Source organism: Crocuta crocuta, unplaced genomic scaffold, assembly GCF_008692635.1.
Source record: "Crocuta crocuta isolate KB4526 unplaced genomic scaffold, BGI_CrCroc_1.0 scaffold186, whole genome shotgun sequence".
NCBI lineage: Eukaryota > Metazoa > Chordata > Mammalia > Carnivora > Hyaenidae > Crocuta > Crocuta crocuta.
The window spans coordinates 8300169-8324931 of record NW_027551569.1 but is presented as its reverse complement, the minus strand read 5'-3'; the positions used below and the strand labels follow the sequence as shown (position 1 = coordinate 8324931).

Here is a 24763-nt window from a genome sequence, read left to right as displayed (position 1 = left end):
CCCCCAAAGGCACACAGGCTCTAAAATGAATGAAAATAAATCTTACTACTTTCCTCAGGTGGGTCCTATGTTAGGTGAAGCTAAAGTAAAGGAAATTTTCCTACGTTGTAATGTATTCATCATTACTCCCTTTCAACAACAACAAAAAAAATAGCTAAAACCCGAGTATATTTCCTTTTGGCATCTCAAACTTAATGGGTTTAAAACGGGTTTATTACCTTTTTTTTTTTTACAAAAACAAAAAAGCATTTTTGTTCTTTTCATGCTTTCATTGTCAGTCAAAATAGAAATAACTTTTTTGGTATTACTCTTCCCTCCTTTACAAAAAACACTATTTTCTTTGTAAAAACAAAACAAAACCTCCGAAGGTATTATTAAGAAAATCTTTGGGGGATCCTGGGTGGCTCAGTTGGTTAGCCTGTGACATTGGTTCAGGGCATGATCTCACAGTTTGTGAGTTAGAGCCCTGCATCAGGCTCTGTGCTGACAGCCTAGAGCCTGCTTTGGAGTCTGTGTCTCCCCTCGTCTCTCTGCCCCTCTCTTGCTCACGCTCTGTCTTTCAATAATAAATATTAAAAAAACAAAACTAAAATCTTGGAGCACTTGGGTAGCTCAGTTAAGCATCAGTGTTGGCTCAGGTCTTGATTTGGGGTTCGTGAGTTCCAGCCCCGCTTTAGGCTCTCTTGTCATTGTGGAGCCTTGTTTGGATTCTCTGCCTCTCCACCCCTCTTGCATGCTTTCTTTCTCTCTCTCTCTCTCAAAAATAAACATTAAAGAAAAAAAGCCTTATAAAGCAAGCTATTTATTTAAGTACATGCTGTCATTTATTGAAATTCTTATTTTTTTTTACAGTCTAGTCAGCATTTATTGTGAGTTCTGCCTAGACACATTTATTTGCTTTCTACTTTATTTATTTATTTAAGTTCAAGTTAGTTAACAGACTGTTTAGTATTGGTTTCAGAAGTAGAACCCGGGGATCCATCACTTACAAGTAACACCCAGTGTAAAACAAACTATTTAAAGAAGAAATTAAGTACCACTCATAATCCCATCACCATTGGGAGCCCTTCTATACGTTTTTGTTGAGTATTCTTCCAGACTTTTTTTTCTGTATGGAAGAATATAGTTTTAATTGGAATATGTGAATTTTTCTTCCATAAATAGAGGATTGAATTCCAAGTATTCTGTAAATTTTTTTTCACCTTCTGTCTTTTCTTGGACTTTCAGTAAATTTTAGCTGATTTCTCTGTATTTCATTCCTCTTATCGATTATTCTAGCACTGCCTATATTTCTAAAACAAGTATGTCAGTTGTGTGCTCGTGCATCCTTAATGGTTTTGAATTTCTCATAGTATAAAGCCTGTCTTCTTAGTATGGCATTCCAGGCTCATTCAGTCTTCCCTTTCTAGCTTCTCTCATCAATCCTTCTGCTAGTGTCAGTCATATCCCCATGAACTTCTTTTGTGCTTTGCTGACATCTCATGTCCTTGTTGTCCATCCAAGCTTCCTGTTGCAGTTCTATCCAGATCTAATTACAGTGTTACTTAATTCATACAACCTTCGTCAATCCTATCCTGGATTTCTCTCAAGGAGAATTAATTCTTCTCTTCCCATATATGTTTCCACGCTTTTACTGGTGTCACTACAGTCTGCTTTGTAACGTATATTGTTGGTACCTGTCTCTTATACCCCTTGTCCTATTTGATTTCCATATCTCTGATTACAAATACGAAGGACAGTAAATTCAAAGACTGTCTCTTCCTCTTGTACCTCTGCAGAACCTAGGACAGTATGTTGCCCATAGCAGGAATGGAATGGTCGATAATTTATTGAGTGGCAATTGCAGTTGAATTGCTCACCTGATAACCTTACTGTCTTTACCTAGCTTTATAAAGAAATAATAAAATGCAGTTTCTCTGGAGTATAAACTGTATTTCACAGCAGCAGTGTTTCCTGTCACATCAAAAAAACAACTGTCTGGGGCGCCTGGGTGGTTCAGTCAGTTAAGCGTCTGTCTCTTGATTTCGGCCCAGGTCATGATCTCACAGTGAATTTGAGCCCCACTGTCAGCATGGAGCCCCAGCCCCCGCCACTACCCTGGGGACACCCTGTGCTCTTGCGGTCTCTCTCCCAAAAAAATCCACAACTCTCTAGAATAAGACTTTTTAGATTTTCCTTGCAGTGATAACTGAACTCTTAAAGTGTGGATTTAATGTCTTCACAGTTTTATGCAATTCCTTGGGTGTCTGTCTTTTTTTCCCCTATGTTTAATCATTAGCTAGTGAGGTCGTTTAATTTGTAGCATTTGCAAAAGTGTACTCTGAACATGAAGCAAATCACTTCACTATATTTGTATAAGGAAATTCACAATTGTGCGACTTTTGATTTAATTTGTAATCACTTATTAGTGAGAGGAACCATAATTTAAATCTGTTTATATCTTCAAAAATAGAATTGTAGCCACCTCCAATAAAAACAGAACAATTATTTCAGATAAGATGAAATTTAAAACATTAACAGACTGACTTCTGGGTGGACTTGGCATGGTGCCCAGAGATACTTGCATTCATAAGACAGGGCATAGTTTCCTAGAATGTCGAGTTATTCAACAGTATTGGGAAAAAGAAAAAGTAGAGCAATGCTGACCAGATAATTTTTTCTTATCAGATAATTTTTTTCAAATAACTTTTAAGTAAATAAAACTATTATGGAGTAGATGACAGATTTGTCATGATTTTTCAAGATAAAATATGGGAAGGTTTGTTCTTTCTTCTTTCTTGTTGATTGTTGTGGAGAAGTTTAGAAAACTGACCTAAGATGGATGATACAAGAATGAGACATTAAGTGGGTGCCTGGGTGGCTCAGTCATTCAGGTTGGCTCAGGTCATTATCTCGCTGTTCCTGAGTTCAAGCCCTGTTTTGGGTGAGGTCATGTCCTGCTTGGGGTGAGCATGGCTCCACTTCGGGTTAGCCCCTATTCTCTCTCTCCCTTCTCCTCTTTTTCTCACTATCCCTCCTGGGATTCTCTGCCTCTGTCTGCCCCTCACTCACTTGTGTGCCCTTTCTCAAAAATAAAAAATAAAAAAACGAAACGTTGAGAAACTCATATGGTAATTTATTCAGGCATTTTCCTGTCTCCCGGGAGAAGACAAAACACAATTAGTTGTATAGTTCTTTTTGGGTAAAAAAGAAACACAAGTTTGTCTAAAAAAAGAGTGAGATATTTTTCTTGACCCAGAATTTTAGTACATGTGCTGCAGAAGCAAGCACCTTGACCCAGAATTTTAAGAGGAATTATGTGCCTTGTCTAACAGCTTGATTGAAAGTTTTTATATAGATTTTGCAGAATCTGTAGAAGCAACCTTTGGCCATTAGTGAAAGTATTCCTTTTGAGGTCACCATGCTAGACTAGTTCATGCCCTGTTGCTTTCTGGCTGTTCATCAGTAGCAGGAGTAAAGATATATGCTTGATCGTTACAAGTGTGGTTGTTAACCACACATTCCAGAATGACTTCTGGGGGTGCCTGGGCGGTTTAGTTGGTTAAGTGTCCGCTTTAGCTCAGGTCATGATCTCACGGTTCGTGGGTTTAAGCCATACATTGGGCTCTGCACTGACACTTTGGAGCCTGCTTGGGGTTCTTTCTCTCCCTCTTTCTCTCTGGCCCTCCTCACTTGCTCTCTCTTTCAAAATCAATAAATTTAAAAAAAGAGAGAGAATGACTTCTGACCAATGTTGGAAGTACTGATAATATCTGGAAAGAGCCTCTTGCATTGCATTTTTCTTTAAATTTTTTAATGGTTATTTATGTTTGAGAGAGACAGAGCAGGGGAGGAACAGAGAGAGAGGGAGACACAGAATCCGAAGAAGGCTCCAGGCTCCAAGGTGTGAGCACAGAGCCTGACATGGGGCTTGAACTCACGAGCCATGAGATCATGACCTGAGCCCATCAAACGCCTGTCTAGCTGAGCCACCCAGGTGCCCAATTGCAACGCATTTTAATTGAGGATGCATGGTCCATATAGGGACATCTTTAATATATACATCTTTGGCTAGAAATTAGGCCAGTTGAATCTACATTTTCTCAAAAGAAAGTGCTCTGCATTTGCTTGAGTTCCCAAAGAAGTTCTTGTTTTGGACCCTGAAGTCAAATCAGTGCCAAAGAGTGAGCCTGGAAGAGGTGTTTTTCAGCTTTTCTACTAGTAGCTTTACGATTGAAGCTTTTATTTCCTCTGAAAAGAGCTAAATAGGTGGGCCCATAAACCTCTCATATATTCAGTTGGTTTCTGTGATCCTCTTGTACTGCTAAACCCATCATCTTTTGCTGCTCCATATTACTGAACAATCAGGCAGTTGTTTCTGGTTGAGGACCCAGGAGTAGACCTTAAGTTGAAACCAAAAATAACTTTTCCTTCCATGATACATCTGGTTATTTTTGGTTTTCTTACATTAACAACTGGTGAAGAGATATGGGCTAAGAAGCTTTCCTTCTAAAAATACACATTTTTAAAAAAATTTTTATTTGAGATAGAGTGAGCAAGCGTGAGAGTGAGCGGGGGAAGGGCAGAGAAAGAGGGAGACCAGAGAATCTCCAGAAGGCTTTGCACCATCAGAATGGAGCCTGTTGTGGGACTTGAACCCACAAAATATGATTTATGACCTGAGCTGAAACCAAGAGTCTGGTGCTTAACCAACTGAACCACCCAGGTGCTTCTAAAAATGTACATTTTCTCTGTAGATCAAGGGATAGTAGTCACTCATAAGGTGGTGTGAATTCAAATGCCTTACTTCTAACTTAGTTAAGACCAGCTATACTAATATTTAAATTTGATTTAGGATGGTGGTGGGAGGGACTTTAAGGGTTTATGACTATTTTTCTACGACTAGGCCTTCAGATTTATAACTCTCCTTCTGTATTTGTGCTTAGGAAAGCATGGAGATATAGAGGGTTCATGGAGAGGAATTTAGAATGTAGGGGAAATGCTAAAGACTGACTTGATGCTTGCTCAGAAAGTGTATTTTCTTTCTTTCTTTTTTATAATTAATTAATTTTTTTTTTTTTGACAGAGAGAGAGAGAGAGGCAGAATGAGAGAGGGGCAGAGAGAGAGGGAGACACAACAGGATTCAAAGCAGGCTTCAGGCTCTGAGCTAGCTGTCAGCACAGAGCCTGACATGGGACTTGAACTCACAAACCGTGAGATCATGCCCTGAGCGGAAGTCAGACGCTTAACTGACTGAGCCACCCAGGTGCCCCTAATTTGTTTATTTTGAGAGAGAAAGCGAGCACCTGCGTGTGGGGGCGTGTGCGCAGTGGGGGAGGGGCAGAGAGAAAGGGGCTTAAATCTCTACTGTCAACGTGGAGCTTGACATGGGGCTCAAACCCAAGAACTGTGAGATAGTGACTTGAGCTGAAGTTGGAGGTTAACCAAGTGAGCCACTCAGGCGCCCCAGAGATATTTTCATAGTACAGAACTTAGGTCTTGGCAGTTGAGGGTTTGGGTTGAAAGAGCTCAGGTGTGTCGCAGAATCTACAGTTTCAGTGGCAAGTACTGGCAGGTTAATTATTTTGTTAAAACCTGTGGAGAGGGGTGCCTGGTGGCTCTGTGCTGACAGTGTGCCTACTTGGGATTCTGTCTGCTCTCTCCCTGCTCTCCTCCGCTCATGCGGTCTCGGTCTCTCTCAAATAAACTTTAAAAATTATTAAAAAAAAAAAAAAAGAAGACCTGTGGAGAAGCAGAGCGTTACTGAAAGGATTTTAGTGAATGCTGTACAAAGACCTTATTGTGATATATTATTGATTTAAAGTAAAACTACATCACCGCAGTTATAGATTACAATGTTTTTGGTAAAATCTTAATTTTAATTTATTTTTATTTTTTTAAATGTCTTTTTATTTATTTCTCAGAGAGAGAGAGAGACAGCGTGAGCAGGGGAAGGTCAGAGAGAGAGGGAGACACAGAATCCGAAGCAGGCTCCAGGCTCTGAGCTAGCTGTCAGCACAGAGCCCGACTCGGGGCTCGAACCCACGAACCATGAGATCATGACCTGAGCCAAAGTCAGACGCTTAACTGACAGAGCCACCCAGGCACCCCAATTTTAATTTAATTATTAATTTTAAGTTTAATTACTGTTCTTGTCTTTATCCAAGATACCAAGTAAATAGTTGGTGCAAGAAGATTGGATCAAGAGGCAGGTTTGAGAAAGTAAGGAACTCAGAGTGGTTAGTTTTATAATACCACACGTTATGACTTAATTTGAAGTTATCTGTATAACTTCTTATCCTATTTACTAAATTAACAAGGGCAAGGTCATTTCTTTTTCCTCTTTTTTTTTTTTTTTTGCCGTCTAGTATAGTAACTTGCACATAGTAGGCTCTTATTTTGTTGAGCCAGCGAGTGCTTGGCTGGTTCAGTCAGTAGAGAATGCAACTCTAGATCTCAGGGTTGTGAATTCGAGGCCCATTTTGCATTTAGAGGCTACTTAAAAAAATTTTTTTTTCTAATGAGAAATTGTTGAGCAAATTAAGAAAGAAATGCCTTTTGGGTGCTTGGATGGCTCAGTTGGTAAGTGTTCTGTCTCTTGATCTCAGCTCATCTTGATCTCAGGGTTGTTAGCTCTTAAGAAAAAAAGAAAAAAGAAAAAAAAAATGCCTGTTGAGTAAGTATCCATTGGAGGTTGCTTTCAGAATTATGAAATCTGAAATCACTACTCATTTATATTAGGGAGCCACAAGATGTGAAATTTCTCTTGAATAGTTGCATGCATTTTGACCACGAGCCTGCATTTATGCAGAAGAGCGTTCTTAATTGAGTCTGAAAACATACACAATACATGTTTACCAAGTAAATTGATAACTACTTTGAGGCATGTTTGTATAGTTTTAAATTACAAAAGTCTTTGTACACATCTTTATGTTGTTGCTTGTCATACTTTTCCATTTTTCCTAGTTTTAAGAAAAGACTCAGAGTAACTGGAACTTACCCAAAGTTTTGAGGTCATTCTCTAAATTTTGTAGTTTGGGGACACCTGGCTGGCTCAGTCGGAAGACCAAGCAACTCTTGATCTCAAAGTTGTGAGTTTGAGCTCTATGTTGGGTGTAGAGATTAGTAAAAAAAAAAAAAAATTTTTTTCAAAAAGTCTATATATGGTTAAATTTTGTAGTTTGAACTAAATTCATTCCATTATCCAGGTGCCTTTTAAAGTAAAATTAAGATAAAAACAAGAATTATAGTATATTAGAATCAGTAATTTTTTTTTCACATCGATACAATTAGTCTAGTCTTCTTTATTATATTTTAAAAATTCTAGGGGCACCTGGGTGGCTCAGTCGGTTAAGCATCCGTCTTTGGCTCAGGTCACAGTCTCACAGTTCGTAGGTTCAAGCCTCTTTAGGCTGACAATCCAGAGCCTGAAGCCTGCTTCAGATTCTGTGTATCCTCAACCCCCACCTCCTCTCCTTTCTATTGCCTCTCCCCCACTTGTGCACACTCTCTCAGAAATAAATACATATTAAAAAAATAATAAAGTCCTATAAATAGTTATTGATTTGTGAGAAACATTACAACATGGATTTTTTAAAATTTTTTATATTACATGTGCAAGTTGTGGGAGAAAGACCTGTACATTTAGGGTTGGTTGGTTCTTAGAGTAGAAGTACATGAGTTTGTTTTTTAACTGGTATTTCCACATTATAGAAAGCAGAAGGGGAAAAGAGATGCAGTTGCTTCAGTCCCTGGCCTATCTGACACTGCATTTTTCTTTCTTTTCTTTCTTTTTTGTTTTTAATGCTTGCATTTTGTTGTGTATAGCTACCTAGTGTTTTTCATTTGTTTAACTTACACATCTTTTTGTTTATTTTAAATGGTGGCTGTAATGGTGGCTGTCATAGTGTGTATACATGTGTATTTTGATTTTTTTCATATCAAATTTTCAACTCTGATTTGGTTAATGTAAATATTGTTAGTTTGTGGAAGTATTTGAGCAAGACAATCTGGAAAACTGAAAGCTTTGCAGATATATTGTGTAGTATGTTACTCCCTGTAACTGATTAGGGGTCAGAATATTAGCTATTAAAGGAAGAAAGGAAAAGAAAATGATAAAGTATCAGTATCTAAGAAAAATCAGTAAATCAAATGAAGTTTAGTTTTGTGAAGTTAAGAACAAAACCAAATCTGCGTTTAATTGGACTACAGAGATGTTTTGTTAGAGAAAAACATGTTTGTTTTGTGTACTAACTTGTTTTACAATGGTTTTCATTTTCTTTTTCTTCCCCCCTTCCTTCCCCTGCATTTTCCTTGTTTTTTGTTTTGTTTTGTTTTTTAAAGAATGCAAGGCCAGAAACTGTCACTAATGATGATGAAGAAGCTTTAGATGAAGAGACGAAGAGGAGAGATCAAATGATCAAAGGGGCCATTGAAGTTTTAATTCGAGAATACTCCAGTGAGCTCAATGCCCCCTCACAAGAATCTGACTCTCACCCCAGGAAGAAGAAGAAGGAAAAGAAGGAGGACGTATGTGTTACTGATTTCTGACAACAGTCATTTCTACAGTTGACTTTTTATGGTGTCACTCTTGTGCTTTTATTGCATGTCAACTTTCAAGGGGAAAATAAAATGACTAGCATTTACAACAATATACAGCTAAGCCCAATTTGACCACGTTTAATCAAGTAACTCAGGAATTTTTTACCAAAACGTTTGTTTTGTGTGTTTGAAATGCACTGGCATCAATGCTTGTGTTTATCTGTGGATTCAAATTTCATAAGGAAAAATCCATTGACTCATGAAGTAGGAGCTGATACTAAGGGATAAAGAAAGTTTTTTGTTTTTGTTTTCTGGCCATGAAGGGGCCGGCTTTACTTTTGTCTCATTCCCTGATACTGTTCTATCCCTGCTCTAAGCAGGACACCAGATGTCCTTTACTGAGGATTTTCACCCATTCTTTAATTCTTAGACACCTTTATTATAAACACTGCTCATTCCCCTCTGTGGACAGTAACACCATTGAACTTCTAACTGGAGGACTCTGAAAGAGTAGTACAAGATGAAACACTCCTTCCCAGGGTATTCTGTTTTACCACTCTTTGCCTGCCTAAGCTAATTAAACATTTGGGGTCCAGGTTGAAAGAAAATGTTTGGTTTTTAAATGTTCATTTCTTTTGGATAAATTTAGAGAAATTATAAGGAGTATTGTTTTTGAAATTTTGAAAGTATGTTTTGTGCATGGATTGTATGTGCCATGATAAAGTACTGTGAAACCTACCCTATAGTTTTTAATGTGAAGGGGTAGTTACACTTATCTTATTTTGAATTTCAGTGCCTTACTACTTTATTTTGAATTTCACTTTCAATTTGCTTTCCAGACAAATACATTTTTATTACTTGGCTTGTTTTTCCTCATGTGGTTTTAACCTGTCTAGTGAAATGCCAGTTGTTGGGAATGGGAATTGATAATCATATTATAGGGTAATTGAGGTTTTAGAGTTTGTTCTGTTCTTCCTCTTCCAGCATTAATGGGAAAGGAGAAAATTACTAGACATATTTGTTTGATATGGGATGGGAGGAGAGAATCAAAGAAATCCTGCTGTATGGCAGGAATTATGAGTAAATTTTGTTGGTATGATTGTCCTGGGTTTGAAGGAAAAAGTCCCGCTAGTAAGACTTTTCTTATTCCATTGCCTGAGGGAGTTGGAGGGTGAAGAGGTGGTAGATGACAGGAGAGGTTCAAGAGAGTGAGTGAAATCTTTTTAATTAAGTAAATTGAAATCAAGAAAATGTCACAGAAATCTTTCACTGCTTATAGTATAAACATACAGAGCATTGTTGCGCAGGGTAATGTAGACTCATTGCTTTTTTTTTTTTTTTTTTTTAATCTTTGTGGATTTTTCCGCAGATTTTCCGCAGATTTCCAGTGGCCCCACTGATCCCTTACCCACTCATCACTAAGGTGCGTTTACATTGTAGGCATTGACAATGAGTGTTTACTTGCTAATGGCCAGATTTGTGATTCTTGTTCATCTGATATCTCACTAGTTGTTACTTATGATACAAGTTCTGTATGTTTAGTTTCTCCTGTCTTTTTTGTAAGATGTACAAAATGTCTAACTTTTAATTTTAAAATCTTTGTATTGATGTAGATCTATAGTGCATTCATTCCTATCCCCCTTGTCTTTTTTAGGAGGATATAAATGCTATAGAAATGGAAGAAGACAAAAGAGATCTGATATCCCGAGAGATCAGCAAATTCAGAGACACACACAAGGTAGTATTCTTGTTTTTTCACTTGATACCACTCTAGACTTTTTACAGAATCCAAAGCAAACAGACAAAAAAAAAAAATCAACCTTACATTAGAATATAATTTTAAATGCTTTTTATAGGTTAATTAATATTTAGATAGAGACAAAGAAACAGAAGACCATACCATTTTAAAGTGGTCCTTGACATATTGTGCTTAGTTGTTGCAGTTACTGACTACAGTCACCTCACTTGAATATGAATAAAAGCTAATTTTACTTTTAGATTTTAACATAAACATCAAGAGCAGATTTAAACTAGATTCAGTGGGGCAGCAGGATAACCTACACTGTAGTGTATTTCTGGGGGCAGTTATTTAACTTAATCATAGGAAAACCTTTGCTTTAGGGCTGAGATTGAAATTTAAGATTTATATTTGTGTAGATTTAAGTTGAGAGGGGGAGATTTTACAAAGTAGGTCAGTGATTACCAGACTTACCAAATTTTAGATGCATGGAAGAACTGTAAATTCCCATAAAGCTAATCTATTCATTGACCCCCACCATTATGATAGAGATCATATGGTGACTAATGCAAGATGAAACTCTCAGCTTGGAAAGTAACAAGGAATAGGATGTAAGTATGAGCTTCTGTTTTTTATTATATTTATGGATGCCCCCTCAGAAAAATATGCAAAGGGGTAACTGGCTTGGAAATGGGTATTTGTGCATAGTAAATCCCACTCACGAGTTTTGCCTATTGAAAGCTTCTCTCAATGACAGTGCATCTGTGAATGTTCGCTGGTGTTGAAGGTGATGCTTATGGACGGTAAAATTTTGCAAATACTGCATGAAACGTATTTTCATGTTAGAGATAATAAGATGTTACTGGTTCTTACCCAAAAGATTGAGTGATCTTTAACGCAGTGAAATGTTAAGTGTTCACTTTTTCTTTTATACAATCTTCTTTTTTCTTACTGCTTTCAAAATCCCAAGTTGACAATTAATGCTATTGAATCAGTGCTGCTGAACACTTATCCAGATGCCCAGCCCTAGCTCACATACACGGTGCTTTTCCAGGAATTAAGTATCTAAAAGCACAAATAAAATTTTCCCAAATTAATTTTGAGTTTAAATGGTAGTCTGTGGGAAGTCATTTCCAAGGGATACTTTGGTTAGGTTCAATACGCAAATTCAGGGTCTGAGTAAGCTTGAAAATGGTATACAGTTGTGTGTGTGGTTTACCCCTTTGTTGTTATTTGTTAAGCCCTGTCATGTCATTGGTAAAGTATGAGGAAATTGTGTTTTTAACAAATTAATTCAAATGATATTTGCTTCAGAGTTTGAGAAGCTGTCAGGCATTTGACTGCCTTAGACTTCTTTCACTGTCGTTGGGGGGTGGTGACGTTTTGAATTTCTAAAATGTACTTTAAAAAAAGATCAAAATGAAAACAAAAAACAGTTCTTTTTGTTGGGTGGTATGGTTAAAGGGGACCTTTGAAACTCTAGTAACAAAAAATGAGCTCAGTGAACCTTTGCATGTTTTGGTATGAGTTTATTAAATAACCACGGACTGTCAGGGTATCAGCGTGGCAGGGGGCGTCCATTTACAGCACGGACGAGTCTGAAGAGAGAATAAGGTAAGATTTATGATTTTTTTTCCTGTCCTTTCCTCTTCATTATTTCATTATTTTCTTACGTCTTTTTAGACTCACTTCCATATACTCTTTCTCCAGTGTTTGTCTTAAAATATATATGTGTGTGTATGTGTGCCTCTTCCTACTGCATATAGTGTTTTAGAAATGCATTTAGTGTGGACCAGATTCACTCACTTGTTCATTTACCTAGAACAAAACTTTTGAAATGAGTTCTGAAACAAATTATTAGTTACATAAGTGGAACTATACACCTAAAAAAGAAGTAGTGCAGTGAATAAGCAAAAGTAAAAAAATTAAATCCTACAAAAGAGATTATTATTGGAACAGCTAAAATAAATCTGTAAGTATCTGTTATCTCAGAAATAAACATTTCTTATAAGTGTGTGACACTGAGGTAAGTTTTATGTAGTTAGCCTCATTTTACAATATGAATTTTTATGGTCCATTAGAACTGTTTCAGAAATTCGAATTCGCCCCTTTAAGTAGCTTACAGTTTCTGTCCTCTTTCTACCATTTCTTTTCTCTTCTCTTTGTAACTTCAGTGTATTCAGTCTTTGCCTACATCCTCCTTTGATATAGACTGGCACAGCAGCTGAATATATTGATTTCTTATGCATTAGCTTCTCTTTCATTATCCTCTGTCAGTTCTTTGATCCATGAGCGAGAGAAAAAGAGTATGACAGGTAAGATTGCTTTTTAAAGTTGTTTTAAATGCTTTACATGACTGAGAAAAGACGAAAAAAATGCACATTTTACTGTTGCAGTTTGAATTTCATTTCGGTGACACTAAACATGGAACCAAAGGGATAAATGTATTTTGTTTTTTGTTTTGTTTTTCCTGTTTGGGTTTTTTTTCCTTTTTTTCGGAGTTTGTGTAGAAACCGTGTGGTACACTGGTAATTTTGTCAGGGTACAAACTTGGTCTGACTCTGTTATTTGGTTTATTTGTGAACCATGTACTTGCTCTTCCTCCCAGAAACATAGCTTGTAGGCAAGGTTAATCCAGTGTTGGCGATCCATGTCCTAGCACAGCATCTGTAAGTTCATATGCAATCGTTCCTTCCAAGGATGGATTTATCACTGTTGATATATTTTTATTGTCTTATAGGCATAATGGGCATAAATATGTTGCTTTTAAAATTAAAGTGAAATGAGAATATTATAATTATGTACATTTTTGCTTGAAGTGAGTGTATTTTCAAACTTTTTGTATTTGGTGGGTTGTCCATCTTGTAATGGTGGGAGTAAATGTTTCCATTTAGATAATAGGGCAAATCTTGGCTGAATTCAGCTTATCTTTTGGAGGGTGGGCAAACCAGAGGGTAGAAGATTATTTAGTTGTATTACAGTGGCCTGACTCTCTTCCCCCATCTCCCCTCTAAAACCTTCAAGTAGTAACTTTTTAGGTAATGGGAAGTCTGGGGTTATATTTAATATTAGTAGTAAATCAGTAGTTGCACTGATTTACAGAAATTCATAATGAGAGGAGTTACATTTTAGCTAAGTGATTGTATTTCTAGAAATTATTTTTAATCACCACATTCCTCATGGTCGTTTTAGTTATTACATAATCATGGAGTGGCCAGCCACACTTGACACAATCTCCCAGCATCCAAGATTGGAGATTCCTGGTCTGTGTAGAGTATCTGGGTTTGCACGCAATCTATATAGTCTTGTGATGGCTTCAGTTTAATTTGTCAAGTAAAACCACAAGTACTTAATCTTAAAGTACCAGTGGTTTGGTTGTTTTTGTTCCCCATTATTGGGCATTGCGCCGGGAAATATCTGAATGCTGGAGTTGCAGAATTAACTCTAAAAGTACTTTTATTGGTTTCTAGAAACTGGAAGAAGAGAAAGGCAAAAAGGAAAAAGAAAGACAGGAAATTGAGAAAGAACGGAGAGAAAGAGAGAGGGAGCGTGAAAGGGAACGAGAAAGGCGAGAACGGGAACGAGAAAGGGAAAGAGAACGTGAACGAGAAAAGGAGAAGGAACGGGAGCGGGAACGAGAACGGGATAGGGATCGTGACCGCACTAAAGAGAGAGATCGCGACCGAGACCGCGAGAGAGACCGGGACCGCGATCGGGAAAGGAGCTCGGATCGGAATAAGGACCGGAGTCGATCAAGGTAAGGTTTGGTGGAAGTTACTGTTTGCTGGATTGCTTGAGTAGAACTGCAGGTCTTCATTCTCCAGTGTTTATGTTTCTGTGAGGAGAGAATTTGCTTAGCCACAGAGCATGACTGGCTTATTGACTCATGCACGTAAGCATTGGTTCAAGTAACAGTTTTCAACTTCATAGTTAATTTCTGTCTCAGGGCCGGTTTTACACTGATCCAGAGCACAGTCATTGTCCACCCAGTAGTCCTGGACAGACTTGATTCCCTGTTGTCTCCCTGGGTCGGTGGGCATCTTTTCTAGTTACCATTTCACTGAGGTCCTGCGTCCTGGGAAATCAGCTGTAGCACCACTGCTTTTAGCCAGCCATGTCTGTACGTGGTCCTGTTAGCCTGCTGTGTGGTCATAACACCCCCCCCTCCGCCCCCCCAGCTCTCAGTTTACTCTCAACTTAGGACTCCTAGTAATTTCACCTTTGTTTTGTTTTGTTTTACTTTTCTTAATTATGTTGAATTTGATGAATCATCTCAAATGCTTTAGGAATGAGGTAAAGAAAAAATGAACAAAGGAAGGAAGTGGGGAAGAATAAAAGCTCACCTTTTTCCCCCAAGTTGGTTTTCAGATAATACATTCCTGTGTTGCAGGTTTTCACCTGATTGTAACTGAAAGGAAGTCCATTTTTAGTCAGTCTCCCAGTTGCTGGAACTAGAAATCCAGTGTCCTTAATATTTAGTGGGCCTTAAAATACTTTTCCTTACTTCTTCTCTGGGAATAATTCTTATCCTTTTGAGTAACCGTTATTGAGAATTTGACATATATACAATGGTGCACTTTTACTACAGATATGAATCCATAAACTATCACTTTATATATGTACATATATTTGTATTTAATGAGATCATTGACACCATGCTACATATGTTCTGCAATTTTTTTTTATCACTTTGACTTAAATATTGGAGAACTTTTCATTGCTGGTAGAGGTAGTTGTAATTTATCCACGCAACATGCCCCTGCTCTTTTCTCCACACCTTTGCCAACACTTATCACTAGTGGAATAGGCTGTCTTTTAACATGTTTGTCAGTCCTTTGTATTATATCCAGGTTTGTCTGTTTTCTGAGATACTGATAACCATTAACACTGAATTTAGAATGCAGTTTAGAATTATAGTATGTCTTCCTGTTGAATATAGAGGAGTTAATAATTCTGCAGAAATCAAATGTTAAATTCTGGCCTGTGAGTTTGTGTATTTTGTACTATATGTTGTCCTACTTTCCCTTGGTTTTAAAGGAAAACAGAAAGATTGACAGCTTTTGTAAATCTTTTGTATATATAGAGAAAAGAGCAGAGATCGTGAAAGGGAACGGGAGCGGGAAAGAGAGAGAGAGAGAGAACGGGAACGAGAAAGAGAACGAGAGCGAGAGAGAGAGCGAGAAAGGGAACGAGAACGAGAGAGAGAGAAAGACAAGAAGCGGGACCGAGAAGAGGATGAAGAAGATGCTTATGAACGAAGAAAACTTGAAAGAAAACTCCGCGAGAAAGAAGCTGCTTACCAAGAGGTGAATTGAGGAAATGCTTTAATTTTTTTTAATTGAAAAAAATTTTTTATTGTTTATTTTTGAGAGAGAGAGAACAAGTGTGAGTGGGGAGGGGAGAGACAGTAGTGGGGAACAGAGTGCCCAAAGCGGGCTCTGTGCTGACAGCAGAGAGCCTGATGCGAGGCTTGAACTCCCAAACTATGAGGATCGTGACCTCGGCTGAAGTTGGACAATTAACTGATTAATCCACTCAGGCACCCCAGAAAGCTTTGCTACTCAGTAGGTTAGTCAAAAACATTGGGGCCCTTTGCTTACATTTCTGAAGCATTGACAATTTTTTTTTTTTTAAAGCGCCTTAAGAATTGGGAAATCAGAGAACGGAAGAAAACCCGGGAGTATGAGAAGGAGGCCGAAAGAGAAGAAGAAAGAAGAAGAGAAATGGTAATTATTCTAGGTTAAAATAAACAATTTTTCAGATGAAAATCAGATCAAATTCTTTACCATTAAGTAATTAGAGGTTACTTTATAATTAAAATGTAGAAGGTCTCACTGTGGATAACGTAATTTTTACAGATTTCAAGTAATCTTCAGACAATTCCAGACCACCAAAATCTTTCTTACTCTAAATTTTTCACATTTTTGGTGCCTATAAACAAAATTACCTTTTGGCAATACCATTGAAGTAAATCTGTCATAGAGGAATGTATAAAATGATTATTTATAGAACATTCTTTGATTAAGAATCTGTAACATTTTGAATTTGAAGAACCATTGATCCTGTACTATATTGGTATAGTACATGTGGATGAAGAGAATAGTGTCAGAGAAGAACTTTCTTTTTCTCTTGATGTTTTTATTTAAATTCCCGTTAGTTAACATACAGTGTTAAGAAAGACCTCTGTTTTTATAAACCAAAATTATTATCTTCAGTATATAACATTTATGAATTACTTTTTTCCCCTATGCTACCTTTCAGATACGTAATAAAAGATGAACCTTGTGTTCTGCATTTACACTTTGATAAACTCTAATAGCGAAGCAGTTCGCATAGGCGGTTACTAAGTCAAATGACAAAAGATTTTATCATAGTATTTGCTTTAGTAGTATGTTCCATGTGTTCTGTCTTTGCTGGAATTTCATGAAGGTTTCTTTATCTCCAGTTTGGAGATTATTCTTCCAAAAACTTCACTGAAATTAGGAATCTTCAAATAGCTTTTGAACATGAAACATAAAGGGAGTTTTTGTAAGTAACCAAAAGAGGGTGCATGTAGCACTAAATAGATAGTATAGGTTTTTGTGTAGTAGGTCCGTAATGCCAGAGAAAGATTGAAGTTGATTTCATTTCTCCTGAATTGGTGCTCCCATTCTAGAATTTCTTTCTCATCCCTAGGTTAGAAAATAGGAAGAGAATAATATAGTGAGAAAGTTAAGTTAAGAAATGTTTGCCATGAACAACATGGTGGAATAGGATTTAACAAGCAAATCTGAAATCTTTCTAGAGAAAAATTTCGTTATTCTTTCTTTGAGAGCTTTAAAAAAGTCCTGTTACAAAAGTGGTTACTTGCTCATTAAATAAACATAAGTAACAGAAGTATATGATGTAAAAAGTGAAAGTTTCTACTCCTCAGGACTGAACTTATGTTTGTATTTTAGTATGTATGTCATGGACCTTCCTTTGTTTTATTTAGGTATTTGTAAGTTTTGTTGTTTCTACTTGACACCTATTTTCATTCGTTTGACACATTTGTATGTACATTATATCCCAGCCTTGGGCTTGTGCTGGGTACTGGCCATACAAGAGTAACTAACGCTTCTAACTTTAGGTAGGTAGTTACTGTAGTGTGTGTGAGTGTTTAAGTATAGTAAAGGTGTGTTTACAGTATTTAGGGAATATAGAGAAAAAAATGACTAATTCTGTCTGGGGATGGGAATTCATGATAGAGAGATGGTTAGGTTAGGGAAGTCTTTACAAAGAGGTAACATTTGAACTCGATGAAATGTATTAAAATTTTACTCTAGTCAAAATAACAAACATTATATTTAGAAGCCTACTATTATCTGCTTTGTATGTAGATATAAAAATTTTTGATATAACGAGGATATAAATTATAAGTAAATATTTACTTACGTATATTGTATAGCTTTATGTAATTGTTCCCTGTAAGTGCTATTAAATATAATAGTTACATTTGAAATTCTAAAAATAAAAGTAATAGAGTCCTGTATTTTCATGGTTTGTGTACTCAAAGTTAGATAGGCATTACATTTATTGATTGGTTGGAGGAAAGAGTACACATGTGCAAGTGGGGAAGTGGAGGGGGTGGGGGTAGTGGAGAACCTTAAGCAGGCTCCACGTCCAACACAGATTCTAACCTGTGGCTTGATCATGTGAATCTTGAGATCATGACCTGAGCCGAAATTAAGAGTTGGATGCTTAACTGACTGAGCCACCCAGGCACCCCTAGATTTTTATGCATGAACACAGTTTGAATTTTCAGTCCTAGATTTTATAAAAACTACATTCTATAGCATAATATACCTACAAATGAAATGTAGAAATTTTCTGGAGTTAATACAGTCCATAAAATAGCTTATAGTTTTGTTTCTTGGTATGCTCAACTTTCATTACTGTGCTTTGAAGATTATATTCAGAAAGTAAATACTATATTTGGTCTTTAGCAAGGATAAGTCCTAAATCTGACTTGTTGCATGAGTAAAGGATAAAATATATCTACACTTATTTAAGTTTAATATATGAAGTACATGAGAATTATAAAATTCAAGTGATATGGATGAGAAAAATCTATTTCCAAGAAAGGAGGAGGGGGTGACCTACATGACTTTCTAACGGGTCACCTAATATCACCTACATATTAATTTTGCATATTTTGTTTTTAATTTTCTCACAGGCAAAAGAAGCTAAACGACTAAAAGAATTCTTAGAAGATTATGATGATGATAGAGATGATCCCAAATATTACAGGTAATAAAGCCGTGCTTTACGAGCTCATGGTTTCAGTATTTTATTAGCTGTATGTTCCCTACTGGAGGGTGCAGGTTCACTCAGTGGATAAGATAGAATCTGCATGTTCTACCTTGTAATCACTGCCATATTTGATAATTGTTTTTGGGAGTGCAGGGGACAACTGTTGGAAAGGATCAACAGTTCTATCTTGGGGGTGGGGAGGGATTTCCATAATCCTATTAAAACAGATTAGTTTTCTTTTAAGTGTTTTAAAGAGGTTCAGTTTTTATGACCAGTTATAACTAGTCTTGATAACTATTTAAGATAGTCTAAAAATCTTTGTCTCCAAGGATTTCAAGGATGTTACAAAGCAAACTGAACACCATCCCATCCCCTGCCCAGTTGAGATGTATTTGTGAAGTGAAGGTTGTAAAGCCTACCTTCCCTCGTGTCATGTTCCCATGGCATTTCTAAACTACTCTTATTTTAGGGGTACCTGGGTGGCTCAGTCAGTCGAGGGTCTGACTGGCTCAGGTCATGATCTCACAGGGCTCTGTGCTGACAGATCAGAGCCTAGAGCCTGCTTCAGACTCTGTGTCTCCCTTGCTCTGTGCCCTCCCCTGCTTGTGCTCTCTTTCCAAAATAAACATTAAAAAAAAAAAACTACTCTCAGTTTAGCTCTGTGACAGTAGTGTGAATTTGTTTGCTTTGTTCTCCTTCCTCCATTCCAAACTATAATTTCCCTTAGGCTATGGACAATATCGTGATTTTTTTTTTTTTATCTCATGTACCTGACATCCAGGCGTGTAGTAAAGGCATTTAATATATAATTTTAATATTACTCATTTCACATAATTAAAACATTGGAATTAGCAACTTAAAAGCATGCCAAGGATTTGAATTTGTAAAATGGAAAAAAAAAGTCAAAAGTACTGAATCATAAAATCAGTATTAAAGAATTTCAACATTCTGGGATATATAATAAACAGCTAGTTAGGGAGACTCTCTGCTTTCTGTTGATTCTGCACTACTTCCTTCTAGGATGTATTCCGTTATAGAAAGAATTGACTTAAATTGAAGATAAAGAACTACTCTTTGTGGTATTACTACTCCTTGTATTAATTTTTCAGAACTTAGCATCCAAGAGAATGCAAATTATGTGTTGGGGTTTCCCTGTGTAATGAGTACAAAATGAGAGCTTTCTTTCATCCGAAAACTTGTTTTCATCTGAAAACTTTTTTACTTGTTTTAGATATGCATATAAAATGACTTGAGGCACCTGGGTGACTCAGTCAATTAAGCATCTGACTTTTGATATCAGTTCTGGTCATGATCTCATGGTTCCTGAGATTGAGCCCCGAGTAAGCACCGAGCCCACTGGGATTCTCTCTCCTAACACTCTGCCCTTTCCGCCCTCTTGTGTTTGCGTTCTCTCCTTCTCAAGACAAACCTAAAAAAATAAATAAAATGACTTAAGAATAAGGCATGGTGGTAAATGAGAAGACAGTGTTTCTTTATTAAACGTTAATGGGTAGAGAGCACATTGTCTTGGGGGTTGGTCTTCTGCAGATAAAGAACAGGAACACATTTTTCATTCTCTTAACATACAGCTTTTAGTGTTTAAAGGAGATACTTTTGGAGGTGTCAGGTGTATTGACTGATGATGTGAATGTTAATGCCCATTATGTTTTACTTTTGCAGAGGAAGCGCTCTTCAGAAAAGGCTGCGTGATAGGGAAAAGGAAATGGAAGCGGATGAAAGGGACAGGAAAAGAGAGAAGGAAGAGCTAGAGGAAATCAGGCAGCGCCTTCTGGCTGAAGGGCACCCTGATCCAGACGCAGAGCTCCAGAGGGTGAGATATTGTAACATCCACAACAATATTCTCATAAGGGAGATGTAGCTTATGCCCCATGTGGGTTTTGGGAGAGTATTATGTCTTTTTCTTTATTTTATTATATAAATCAACAGTATTAGTTGATACACAACTTCACTTCTAAACATCTTCCAGCTATTCTCTTCCCTAATTTCTGTGAATATTAACTAAGGTAACAGAATGTCATCTGATAAAAGCTGTCCTTCCTGTAAGGTGTTTTGACACTTCCTGACTTTTCTAGTTTAAGTTCCTTCTCTCACTGCCACCTGAAATCTTTTATTTCCTAAATAAATTGAGATGTTTTCACAAACAGCTTTCCACTTAAAAAATGAAAAGAGGGGTACCTGGGTGGCTTAGTCAGTTGAGCGTCTGACTTCGGCTCAGGTAATGATCTTATGGTTTGTGAGTTAGAGCCCCATATTGGGCTCTGTGCTGACAGCTCTGAGCCTGAGCCTGTGTTGGATTCTGTGTCTGTCTGTCTGTCTCTCTCTCTCTCTCTGCCCTTCCCCCACTCATGCTTGGTCTCTCAAAAAAAACATAAATGATAAAGGAAAAAAAGGAAAAGGCTTTTTCATAGGACATAGCATCCCCCCCCTCCACTGCCTTTTAATGTTTATTGGATTTTGAGAGACAGAGTGCAAACGGGGGAGGGGCAGAGAGAGAGGGAGACCCAGAATCTGAAGCAGGCTCCAGGCTCTGAACTGTCAGCACAGAGCCTGACGGGGGGCTTGAACTCATAAGCTTCGAGATCATGACCTGAGCCGAAGTTGGAAGCCCAACTGACTGAGCCACCCAGGTGCCCCCTCCCCCTTTGTTTTAAGAAGAGGGTGCCGGGGCTCCCGGGTGCCTCCATCAGTCAAGCGTTCAACTCTTGATTTGAGCTCAGGTCATGATCCCAGGGTTGTCAGATCGAGCCCTGTGACCTGATTCAAGCAGGGCATGGAGCCTGGTTGAGATCTTTTTCCCTCTACAGCTGGTGCTCTTTTTCTCTTTAAAAAACAAAACAAAACAAACAAAAAAAAACTGTGTCACTTTAGAAAACTGATTAGTTCTTAGTATATTGTGAATCTGATAATATTTTAAACATTTAAAAAAAATGTTTATTTTGAGAGAGTGCATGAGCATGGGGAGGGGCACAGAGAGAAGAGAACTAGAACCCCAGTCAAGCTCAGTGGTATAATAACGCGGAGGCTGACTCAAGGCTCAAACTCAAGAGAACTGTGAGATCATGTCCTGAGCAGAAATCAAGAGCAGGATGCTTAATTGACTGAGCACCCAGGTGCCACAGTTTGTGGTTGCTTTTTTTAAATGTCGTCACAAAGGCATATGTATACCCACCTAAGATAAATTTCTAAATAGGATTATAATTTACATGCTGTTTTCTAATATGCCTTTAAATTGGGTATAACTAGGGTGCCTGGGTGGCTCAGTTGGTTAAGCGTCCGACTTTGGCTCAGGTCATGATCTCCTGGTTTGTGGGTTCAATCCCCACGTCGGGCTCTGTGCTGACAGCTAGCTCAGAGCCTGGAGCCTGTTTCAGATTTTGTGTCCCCCTGCTCATGCTGTCTCTCTCTTTCTCTCAGAAATAAATTTAAAAAATTAAAAAAAAAAGATTGGCCCTTAATGGCCTCTGATAAAAATAAGTAGATAGGAAAAAAGAAAAAAAAAGTAGATAGAGTATAATCTTCCACCCAGAGTTTTGCCATTTTATAGCCTTTATGTCTTTTTTTTCAGACCATGACCATCATAGCATATTGTTAGACTTTTAAATCCTTACTGTGTAACATTCAGGTTAGGTATGTTTTTATGTTTTGATTCTCTGTCAGTGAGTTTGAATGCCTTACATTGTTTAGTGGTCATTGTACTAATTTGTGAGTTGATAGCTTGATGGCGTTAAGTCATGTCATGCACCAACTATTAATTGTTATGTGGTTAAAGATCTTTTTACTCTGTTTTTTCATGCTTAGAGAAATTATTGATCTATTTACTCAAGTTTTTATAATGCACTTAATGGTTATTTTGTGTGTGTGTGTTTTAACTTTATGATTTTAGGGAGAGTGTTAATTTTGATATGTAGGCTTTTATTTTTTATTTACTTATTAGTGCAAGTTGGGGAGGGGCAGAGATGGGGAGAGAGTCTTAAGCAGGCTCAATTCCCAGCTTGGATCCCGATGCGGGACTTGATGTCATGACTGAGATCGTGACCTGAGCTGAAAGCAAGAGTTGGATGCTTAACCAACTGAGTGACCCAGGTGCCCTGTTTCAAGCTTTTAACTCCAAAAAAAATCCCTCCCCCCTTTTTTAATGTTTATATTTGAGAGAGAGAGAGGGAGGAAGGGAGGAAAAGGGGGCAGAGTGAGATGGAGACAGAATCTGAATCTAGCTCTAGGCTCTGAGCTGTCACCACAGAGCCCAACACAGGACCCGAACTTATGAGTTGATGGGAATCATGACCTAAGCCAAACTCATGAGCTTAGGGGAGATCATGACCAGATGCTTGACTGACTGAGCGATCTGAGCGCCACCCTCACCATTTCTTTTCCTGTTCATGAATTCAAAAGTGACTACCACCCTTAGCCATGACCTAGAAAGAAAAAATACATTTTTTTAAAGATTTTATTTTTAATTAATCTCTACACCCACTGTGGGGCTCAAACTTACAATTCCAGGATCATGAGTTGCATGCTTTATTGACTGAGCCTTCCAGGTGCTACAGAACAAATAATAGTTTATGACCAAGCTGAGAATTTGAGTTGCATCTTACATAATTGTCTATACTGTTCTAAAATAAAACTTTGGGGGGGATTCCTGGGTGGCTCAGTCAGTTGGGTGCCTGACTCTTGATTTCAGCTCAGGTCCTGATCTCATGGTTTCTAAATTTGAGCCCCATGTCCATCTCTGCACAGTGCAAAGCCTGCTTGGTATTCTCTCCCTGTTTCTCTGCCCCTACCCCACTAGTTCTCTCCTTCTATCTCAAAATAAACAAACATTAAAAAAATGAAACTTTGGGTTATAATTTCTTTAATAAAAATATAAAAACATATCTTTTCATCTTGCACTAGCTACCTATTATGTATTTACCTTTATTTTATCTGAAGAATTTAAACTGTATATGTAAATGTTAAAAATGAAAAAACATTTTGCAGGGTCCCTAATATAATCTACAGATTTATGAAGCTTTCTGATTATAGAAGCAAGCAGTTTTCATTATTCCTAATGAAAAAGAAAAAAATATTTTTTGAAAGATAATATAAAATCAAAAGCTGGTTGAGTGTAGTTGTGATTTGTTAAAGTTAGTCACATTATTTTTTGGTTTTAGATGGAACAAGAGGCTGAAAGGCGCAGACAACCACAAATAAAGCAAGAACCAGAGTCAGAGGAAGAGGAAGAAGAAAAGCAAGAAAAAGAAGAAAAACGAGAGGAACCTATGGAAGAGGAAGAAGAGCCGGAGCAAAAGCCCTGTCTCAAGCCAACTCTGAGGCCCATCAGTTCTGCCCCATCTGTTTCCTCTGCCAGTGGCAATGCCACTCCCAACACTCCTGGGGATGAGTCTCCTTGTGGTATTATTATTCCTCATGAAAATTCACCAGATCAACAACAACCTGAGGAACATAGGCCAAAAATAGGACTAAGTCTTAAACTGGGTACGTTAGCATTTTCTTCTTTCTTTCCTATATTCTGCCCCCCCCTCGTATACACTTACATTTTGCCTTAAGGAAAATAGAAATATGTGCTACTTGGTAGGTAGATAGAAAAATACTCAAAAATGCTTTTCTAGCTCACAATTGTTTTCATAGTTCTACTAGTGCTCCTATATCTGCAGCTGCCTCAAGTTCTGAGAAGAAGTGAAAAGTTAAATTTTCTAGCACTTGTGAGTAGTGAGTTATTTTTTACAGTTGGGATCTTTCTCTGAGATTTTGGAAAGTATATTATGAACTGCTCTTGAGGGATGGTGGTTGTAAAATGTAATGAAAATTGAAAATGAAGTCATCATGCTAATATAGTATTTTTACTATAGGTGCTTCCAATAGTCCTGGTCAACCTAATTCTGTGAAGAGAAAGAAACTCCCTGTAGATAGTGTCTTTAACAAATTTGAGGATGAAGACAGTGATGATGTACCCCGAAAACGGAAACTGGTTCCCTTGGATTATGGTGAGGATGATAAAAATGCTGCCAAAGGCACCGTAAACACTGAAGAAAAACGCAAACACATCAAGAGTCTCATTGAGAAAATCCCTACAGCCAAACCTGAGCTCTTTGCTTATCCCCTGGACTGGTCTATTGTGGATTCTGTGAGTAGCAAATTGTATTTCATCATTTTTATTGGGAGTCGTTTTGAACGTAGTGTACAAACTCAGCTTATTCTATTAATGCCAAGTA

General features: G+C 37.5%; 1 protein-coding gene across 1 annotated transcript in view; it reads left to right on the top strand.

Moving 5' to 3' along the window:
- The window catches only part of RBM25 (RNA binding motif protein 25), a 55693-nt gene that overhangs the window by 22718 nt on the left and 8212 nt on the right, over window positions 1-24763 (top strand). The window contains exons 6-16 of the mRNA XM_077750649.1: window positions 1779-1789; window positions 8324-8509; window positions 9891-9944; window positions 10176-10259; window positions 13730-14016; window positions 15343-15565; window positions 15896-15985; window positions 18454-18527; window positions 20211-20361; window positions 23702-24026; window positions 24401-24675. Coding sequence (XP_077606775.1) covers window positions 1779-1789; window positions 8324-8509; window positions 9891-9944; window positions 10176-10259; window positions 13730-14016; window positions 15343-15565; window positions 15896-15985; window positions 18454-18527; window positions 20211-20361; window positions 23702-24026; window positions 24401-24675 — 1760 coding nt within the window. The remainder of the gene's footprint in view (window positions 1-1778; window positions 1790-8323; window positions 8510-9890; window positions 9945-10175; window positions 10260-13729; window positions 14017-15342; window positions 15566-15895; window positions 15986-18453; window positions 18528-20210; window positions 20362-23701; window positions 24027-24400; window positions 24676-24763) is intronic.